Source organism: Astatotilapia calliptera, chromosome 2, assembly GCF_964374335.1.
Source record: "Astatotilapia calliptera chromosome 2, fAstCal68.1, whole genome shotgun sequence".
NCBI classification, from domain to species: Eukaryota; Metazoa; Chordata; class Actinopteri; order Cichliformes; family Cichlidae; genus Astatotilapia; species Astatotilapia calliptera.
Window position 1 is genome coordinate 3,979,094 of NC_137423.1, and position 9,580 is coordinate 3,988,673.

At 39.2% G+C, this 9,580-nt stretch overlaps 1 protein-coding gene across 1 annotated transcript in view; it reads right to left on the reverse strand.

Moving 5' to 3' along the window:
* slit3 (slit homolog 3 (Drosophila)) overlaps window positions 1-9,580 on the reverse strand; it is a 241,283-nt gene that overhangs the window by 110,734 nt on the left and 120,969 nt on the right. Inside the window, exon 5 of the mRNA XM_026182115.2 lies at window positions 2,343-2,414. Coding sequence (XP_026037900.1) covers window positions 2,343-2,414 — 72 coding nt within the window. The remainder of the gene's footprint in view (window positions 1-2,342; window positions 2,415-9,580) is intronic.

Here is a 9,580-nt window from a genome sequence, read left to right on the forward strand (position 1 = left end):
ATTTGAGGACAAAACCTTTGTGGACAGGAAGAGTGGTAAGGGAGACAAGCTGATTTAACAGTAAGAAAAGAAGGAATATGGGACCAGGCAAGAAAAAAAAGAGAATGAAGGAGAGAGGAAGGGCAGCAGAGAAGCAGGTTGTAGCAGGTGTACGGAGTAGGAGGTACAAGTTTCTGATTCTGTTTCAAATATAAAAACCACATACGTAGAATGTAATGCTTTGGACTGCATTTCTCAACATAAAATTGCAAAGAAATTGGGGATTTAAATCTAAGGTAAATATTATTATTGTAAGAAATCTCTGTACTAGGGCTGCCACAAACGATTATTTTGATAGTCGACTAGTCACCGATTATTTTTGCGATTAGTCGACTAATCAGATCATGCATCCGTGCAGCTTATTGCACCAGCAGCATCTGCTCTTATATAACTATCATTAGCTTACAGCTTTAAGTGTTTAAGGTCTGTGCTAACTAAAAATAAAGAAAAGATGATAGTTTATTAAATTTTAATGAAATTTGCAGATTGTTTCGGTGAAGTTTAATAAACTCCTTGCTATCTAAAATATAACAGGACACTGGAGTATATTCTCCAGCATCTCACACTTCTGATAATCAGTTGTCTGCTTGATGTTTATTCAGCTGTGCAAAAACTATAACTTTAATCTCAGCCAAACCGATTTACTCAGGAACAAATAAAATACTGAAAAAAGCCAAACAATAACATTTTTAAGTTATCTAAGTGACTTATATATATTTAACTCGAGTAGCGAAAGACGGCGGTGGGTTTGAAAACGATTTGCCGGGAGTCCGGTGTTCTCACGGCTCTAGTGAGCCTAGCCCCCGGCTAGCTATCAAGCTAGTGGGTAACAGACGTCTCCAAAAACGTCGGAGCGCTTTTGAAAATATGCGGTGTCTTGATAAACTGAGCAGATATTTGAGGTTTACACAGCTACATTCTCACCTGAAAATATGTTAAACGTTTATTTTGTGACCCAGAAAGAATAATAAGAGTAATATTAAAACTAACTAGCTGCCGCCATTGTTGGAAACTGAGCTGGGCCGCGCTATGAATTCTGGGACAGCTTCTTCTTCTTCTTCGGGGTTTAACGGCAGCTGGCATCCTTGTACATGCAGTGCTGCCATCTTCTGTTTCAGTCCGTTATTACACTCTTAAATCCTGCTACTTATTCCTGCATCTTTTGTGATCTTACAAAGCTTCAAACGACGCGTCGACTATTAAATCAGTCGTCGTTCGATTTTGATAGGGCGACGTAATCGTGACTAGTCGACTAATCGTGGCAGCCCTACTCTGTACACAAGGGAAAGTGTGAAAACCAATACAGAACAGGTGTACCCTGGGACCCTCGATTGGCAATCCACTCAAAACAGACTTGATTCTATAGTGAAACTAAATGCAGACTTCTAAAAACTACTGTCAGGGAATTCAGTGTGTTGATGCATCAACAAGTTTAAACTCTTGCTGAAGTGGAGATATGGGAGCTTCATCAACAAGGCTAAAGCTTTTATCAGCCCACAGTTTAGCCTGCATCCCTGATAGAGTGACAGGCCATTACACAAGGGATGGATGACTGGCACATCTGTGCCAAACGAAACTATACACTGTTTTTACAGTAATAAAAACACACATGCATATGACATAATTTACAGAAAAGCCATTGCTTATATCAGCAAGACATTGCCAAAGATAGAGTGCACAAGTGGCCTGCCTATCGTCCTGAGATGTCATCTTTAGAAACATTTAAAAGATTACAAACTGAAAAATATGAAAAAGAAGATCCTAAAAGGTGAAGCAGCTAAAATTCTATCAAGCGCTTAGTCTTTCCAGTTATCAAAGAGTTAAAGGAGGTGATGAACCATCCTTAAGGAATAACTATTTTTAATTATTAGCTCTTTTAAGTAGGAATGACATTGTTTTATTGTAGCTATGCAGTAAAATTCAAACACCATACGCATCTTCATTATAGTACAAGTGATTTAAAAAGAAATCCATCCATGCAGCTTACTGGATTTAACTTAAACTCATCTGATGCTAGCATATAGTAAACACAAACAATCTGTTATATGAACTATGAACATCCTGTTTTTATTAAAGTTGTATTTTGTTCACATTTAATGAAGTTGAATATATAAACACAGGAGCAATTAAATGGATGAAGTCTAAATGTGATTTTGTGCTTCATGATTGTGTAATAATCCCAGAGAAAATGCAAAAATGTTTAGGCATTTATGAACATTTCCGGATGCAGTAATATACGATACACATGTGATAGGTAGTGGAGAGGAGAAGATGAAAAAGAGAATTATAATAATTGTGCTTACAGGTTCTTGACACCGGTGATCCCTCTGAAAGCCTTTCTTGGAACTGCCTGAATCTGGTTTTCACTGAGGTCTCTGCAGAGAGGGAAGAGGAAGACAAGAGGATGAGAGACAGACAGGGAGAACGGGAGAAAGAGAGAGAGAGAGTGACCGAAGAAGTGGCATTAGTTGAGGTATACACTTAAGATAGGAGTCAAATGATAAACAAAGCCACAACCATTTGATCTAACACACATACAGCTACACACACACTCACACACACACAGACACACACACACACACCCAATTACAGAACAAAGGCACAGAAGGAGAAAGAGATGGAGAGAGAGGGGAAGAGTGAGAGAAAGGATGATATGACATTTATGATCAGTGGAACAATTTGGTCCAAAGAGCTTCAAAGACAAAAGGAACTATAAGAAATATGGCTGGCACGAGTCCATCTGCTGCCTTGAAGAATGTGTGTGTGTCTGTGTGTGTGTGTGTGTGTGTGTCTGTGTGTGTATGTGTGTGTGTGTGTGTCTGTGTGTGTGTGTGAGATTAATGGAGAGGCAATGCAAGGAAAGAATGAGAAACTATGAAGAGAGAATCAGAGTAAAAGACGCGTGCGTGTGTGTGTGTTGCATCTGTGTGTTTCACATGTTTTTAATGTAGAACTTTTTTCTTTCTTTTTTTCTCCTTTACTGGAGCCCTCCAACAGCGCCTCATTGCTCTGGCATTAAAATGAAGCAATCATATTTTTTCTGAGAAACAGAAGAACACACACACATTTTATTACCGTCATTAAGCGATTTATTTATTTTTTCTCCCCTTTAAGGATTTCCATCTTCCTCATTCTCTCAACACACAGTGAACATGGGATTACATGCAACACCCTCGGTTTCTTTTCTCTTCCTGCTCAATAGAGCCAAATGATTTTTGACATGACTCAGCGGCCTTAAATCTATTAGTTTTGTTTGCGGGGAAGAAGAAGGCCTGGCAGGTAATCAGACTCCAGAAAGCACAGCGTGATTACAGGGAGAAAAGGAAAGGTATGAAATATCGCACGGCTGATCGCCTTATATTGCTGCGAGCTAGGCCTGCGTTGAACAATCATACTATACTACACAAAGCCAATCAGCACATTAATACATGGCTGTGTATTTTAGATAGTCGACATACACTTAGAAAATCACAACAAAGCAGCACAAAAGAGCAGCACAACTCTGGACCTTTATGTTTGATTTAGACATAAATACATGCGTACAGATAAGCACTCAGCATGTGACAAACACATTCATAATGTTTTCTTGTCACACAATTAAGGAACACTGCTTCGTACTTGTCAGTTTTCACACAGACAATAAAACACATGTGCCCACACACACACGCACATCTTGGAAGAAATATGCCACGCTCACATACATGCCGTATATGCTTAAGCTATCTAATTTACACTCACACTTGCATTCATGTAGCCTACACAGGAAGAAAATTGGCTGTGCATTATTCCAGAGCCAATCAACTTTTATTAGTGCCGTGAATGTTAATTGGCGAGCCGTGCTCAGAAAACAGAAAACTCATTTCCTCAAACTAACAAGGTTTCATCGTTTTGGATGTTTCCCTTTCAGCCTTGTGTTTTCTGGCTCATTCCTTTTGTTTGACAAGAGATGAGTGTTCCCTGTTTTGTCTCTGCAGGCCTTGATGGGAAAAGTATGTGCCTGGCATTGTGTAGTCTTTAGGCAAAGAAAATGTGTGCTTTTATGTGCAATTTTGCTCAGCACTTGTGGTAACAAAGAGCAGGGGGGGAAACGGCACACATTTGACAGGCAGGAATGGTATTATGATATTTTAATGTGCAGCACAGCCAGAAAATATTCCTTGTGTTTACACTTCTTGTTTTGAAGGTTTTGACACTTTTTGGGTATAGCCATGTTTTGTTTTTTTCCCTTTTTACTGAAAAGAGATTTTCTTCTTCTTTTGCGTCTTTGGTGTTCCCATACTGACATTGACAGAGCAAATAGGAAGCAGAATGCAAAGCTGTTATCAGTCTTGCTTTGTATTGCACATTCACATTCTCTATCATTCTCTAGTATCTATCACTCTCTCCATCCATCTACCTATCTAACAATATCCATAAATCTATCTTGTTTATCTCTTTAATTTGCATCTCTCTCATATGGCCCTGCGCTCTGTGGACTGCTGACAAACAGAGCAAAGAATAAAAACAAAAAGAAAGCAGGAGAATGAGAACAAGATAAAGGAGGAAAAGGCATTAAAAAGTCATATATCAGATGAGTTCCATGGCTAATAAATCTTTTATCGTTTTGTTTACCCACCATGATATTTATTTGTTATTTCTTCTAACAGAAGGAAAACCATCCAAGTCAAATAAAACCTATTATGAGACTGTGTGTCTCTCTGCCGGCCTTTATGACTCCAGCTGAGTGACTGACACCAGGTCCAGCAGTGCACGGTTTAGGCCCAAATAATAAAACTCATATGTGACAAGACCATGAATGAAGTTTTCATTATATGGATGAGTTCTGGTCATCTGTTTGTGAAAATTATTTTAGGGGTCGCTTTTTTTTCTTTCTTTTTTTGTTAACTAGCCATGCTGCATCACTGCTTTGGTGACATTTTGTGAATTGAAAATAAAAGACGGACACCTCATCAACATTTTATTGGAGAGAAGAAAAATACGACGTTTTATGTTAGCAAGTAAATCAGGATTCAGTGTGTGATGTGCAAATTTTAATGGGTTTTTACACTGCTCAGAATTGACATATTCAGATATTTAAGAATGAAATATTCAAATTGACAGTTCTTGCTGAGACACATTGTGTAGTTTGTTGTGAACACAATGACGTAACAAACTTCACAATGTATGTGAGTCAGTGGAAACCATCGATCCTTTGAGGGCTGGATTCAAACTAAAATTCAAAGTTAAAAAACATGAAATCAAAGTCTGCGCCAACTTGTGTTAATGCGGCTCTCTGGTGTGTGCGACCCTCCAACGTGATTTCTCCAGACCATCACTGACCCATTGCCAAACTGGTCACGGTAGATGATCTTGCAAGCAGCATAGAGAAGAAGAAATTCCAATCCAGAATCTCAAATTGGGGGTTCTGTCATTATAAATATGCTGGGTTTCAAATTCTTACTGTTCTGATATTGGCAGGCAGTGATGAACAATATGATTTTAGCAACCACAAAGCTATTCAAGCGGTAACAAAACGTGAACTGTGTGTTGCATGGCTAAGATATGCTGTGGTTGGACAAACTGAAATCTGATAATAGGCTTGATCACTGGCATGACTGGCAAAAAAAAACCCAAGCAAGCAAATGCTTTGATTGACAGTATAATGTAATTTAGGGAATAATTCAAAGCTTAATTGTGAAAATGTGTTATTTAAAATAAAGTTAACACATTGGAAAAAATCTGCAACACTGAAAACAAAAGCAAAAAATATAACGATAGTCATCAGATTGGAATTAAAATGTTTCAAGACCTGGACAGAGCAGAGGAATTCAACAGTAAAAAACCTCAAAAATTAAATATACGTCAATATTTCTAAATGACCCCCCCACACCCCCAGCAGATTTCACCAACAGGTCTCCATGTATTATTCCTTGCGGTGGGAATAAATGAGAGTATAGGAAACACGATGAAGAAGTAACTCACAGAGCTTATTAATGAACTGACACTATGCTGAAATACTGATAATACAGTCGTACACACAAACTGACGCCACAATTCAGTGAATAAACATAATTTTTGCTATTACCTTTTAAATGAGGTTTTGTATTTGCTGGTAGCACAGATATTGTGATGATCATAGACGATCATCTCGGAGTGTAAGTGCTGCAGCATTGCATTACATTTACATACTATTTTTTTAACCTTTAAAAAGACTAAATAAAATATTAAATAACTTAACAAAACGAATGCATTTAAAACCATTCAAATCAATGCAAAATCTACTTAAAATCAAGCATCCACATCGGACCCCAATAACCTATAGTAAGACAGCTAGTTTAAAAAGAAAGAAAAAAGAGTTCTGCAGTAATAAAGCAGATGCCGCTTTCTACCATTTCACACAGCTTATACTGAGAGTTATTAAAAATTACCCATAATGCATTCCTAAAATCTGAAGCCATTCACGATCCACAGCTCTGTTATGCCATCATGTAGACGGTTGTCCTCCTCTCATCTCTGTGTGAGTCATACCTGCCAACCTTTGAGTAGAGAATGGCTATGATCAACAGAAGATTGGCCTATGACCCTTGAAAAGGACACTCACTGATTGGCCAGCTACAAAGGCACAAACTCACAAAGCCCAAGCATATAGCGGCCTCATTTGGAAAGTGGAATGGTTTGGACAACATTTAAATTATTGGATTTAGCCTCTTTTTTTGGTCCTCCTCCAATACCACAGCATTTGAGGCAGAGAGCGATTAGCCTCCTAAGAATTCTATTAAAGAGACGGATGGCTGTTTGAATTATGCATCAGTTTCATTAAGATGACAAATTCTGTAAATTATATCAGTGATACTGATTATGAAAACAACTGCATATCTTTGAGAAAGAGAAGGATTTGAAGAACTGGATAGAGATAAGACAAACAATACAAAGTTCACCAAAGTTCACGCATGTTGACTTTCGTATCTGTGGGTGCAGATGAATGGCGAAGTAGACTACAAAGAAAGAAAACAAAAGAACAACAACAAAGGGCATCAGCAGAAGAAACAGTCTTCCATTATCCATTCTGTGTTTGCTATGGCGCTTGACGTACTGTATAATTGATAGAATTTTGACCAAATGTTTCCAGACCTCCTTTCTTTCACTACACAGACCCCCCACTCTCAGTTAGCAGTTTCCAGCCAAGACCTCCCCTCTCTGGGCATGGTGACTCTCTGTGGCCCCTCAAAGTCTGGAGGGATTGAGAATGACACCAAGATCCTCCTGGGGTAGAAGTGTGAGTGTGTGTGCATGCGCGCACGCGTGTGTATGCTCCAAGCCATCACCTCCTCCATATTAAGTTCCATTATTCATGTCAGAAGAAACACTCACCAGGTCACCCTTTACCACTTCGGATATTACTCTTAACCCTTTGATGCACACAGAGAACCACACACACACACACAATAGTCTACATTACTGGCATTAACAACAGCATTTCCATCTTTTGTTCCCATACACAAAAATCAAAAAGTGTTCTTTTTCTTGAGCTATTTCCCCCTGCATTGCTCTGTGTAACAGAAGTCACCAGATATTAGATGGATCCACCCTCAGGCTCGTCCAGATATGAGTGAGGGCCACTCAGCCCTGAACTATTGACCTATAACATGGGAGTAGAAGCAGACTTGTTTGATTTCATGTGGCTTTGTGTCAGATGGCATCACAGGAGGTCTTAGTTAGACAGAGATGACAAGAAGGGCAGCAAAGGTGTGTGTCTGTGTGTCAGCTAGAATTTGTGAGCCCCTGTGTGAATGAAACAGCAGGCACGTGAGAGTGGATGGGCAACAATGTATATGCATCTGTGTGTGTCTTTTATTAAAAGATGAAGGAGTGTAGCGGACAAAAAGAAAGAGGACTGACCCTTGGCTTGGCTCCAGGGGACGGATGAAAAAGAGACGGGGGAAGAATAGGTGGAAAATTGAGGGAGAGGAAGAAAAGGAGAGAGTAGAAAGACAGAAGTGGCACGATTTATTTTTTGAAACCTGAGACTTTCAATGGTTAGCGCAAGCCTCTTCGCTTCTCCCTTTGCTTCTTCCTCTTCTCTCACTTTCTTTTTCACCTCTTCCAGCTATATCACTTTCTCTCTCTCCTTTTCTCTCCCTTGGGGGCTGTAACTGCATTTAATATTGTTCCATAAAGAGAGTAATAAATATCGACTGCTGGCTAGCTCATATTCCCCTTGTTTTTTAAGGCACTCTACTGTAGGATAAGACCAAAGTCATGCAGCAGGTATTCCAGTGCTTACCGTGTTTACTGCACATGTGATTTAATATCGTATGCCATCTGTAAACATGTGAATTACTAAGGTGTCCTTTATACCATTTAACTTAGTCACAGTTCATATATGTTAAGGTTTCGATGCCACAGATTGTGAGCTAGAAAGTTCAACCATATTCCCGTGGCTGCAAAAAAAATGTTTAAATTCATATTATAATGTTAAATGACCAGTATTTGTTTTTATTTTATGTCACACTGTGTATATCTATATAGCTTCAGCCTGTATATATGATATTCTCAACACTGACGTATTGGGTGAGGTTAAAAGCTTCTGTTGTTGTATGCTGGGAGAACTTGCTGGCTATAAGCACTGCATATTGGCAGTGCCACAAACATATATCTGGGTGCATTCAAAACTGGACTTAAGCCTTCCCATTATAACCACGGTCTTCAAGTCGCAGCTGCCAAGTGGCTTTAGTTGAATGATTCTGACTTGCAGCAACAAACAGGGGGGATATATTATTCAACGCGTTGGCAGTGTGTTGCAGACAGCAGGACTGCAGCATGGGAATGCATGGTGGAGGTTTTATTTTTTTCATATTTTGAAATCTTAAAATAAACCAAAAGGAATTTTCTCATCGTCAAGCTGTGTAATTCATGTCGTATGGAAAATGATTATGGTGAACGACATTAAATGATCTGTTTTCATTTTTTCAAAGTTTGCACGTTTTTGCTTCGTTCTTTGTATTCATATTCCTTCTTCCACTTGCACTTTACACTGATATGACAGTTGTATTGCTTGTCTTGTCCAGCTCCTGGCAAGAGATGTATGAAGTACACTTTCCAAAATGCAGAATTATCCATAGTGTACATTTCTTCTAGATTGCAAGTGTTCCCTGAAAGCCTTGTATTTACATAATAGAATAAATGTCAGTTTTAGGCAACTGGGAAATGCTGCTGCAAAGATAAATAAAACTACTTCCCATCAGACACATATGACCGTAAAATCTATCTTCAGCATTCTGGCATCTTATAAATGGACAGCTCTAAATGGTTTTTCGTTCCATCCCTCCCTCCTTTTTGCCTTTCTCCTTCCATTCTTTGTAATTCTTCATCAGTCTTTTGACTCGGTGCCCTTGCTACGGCGCCCCATCCCTCCTCCCCGATTCAACTACCCTCCCCATCTCCACTCCCAGTGATTTAATTAAGTGGACCCTTTATGAATAAAAATATTGCCCCCATCTATTGATCATGGCGGATGGGAGGCTGACAGCCCTGGCTGGCTGTAACGGGACAGGACAGCCAC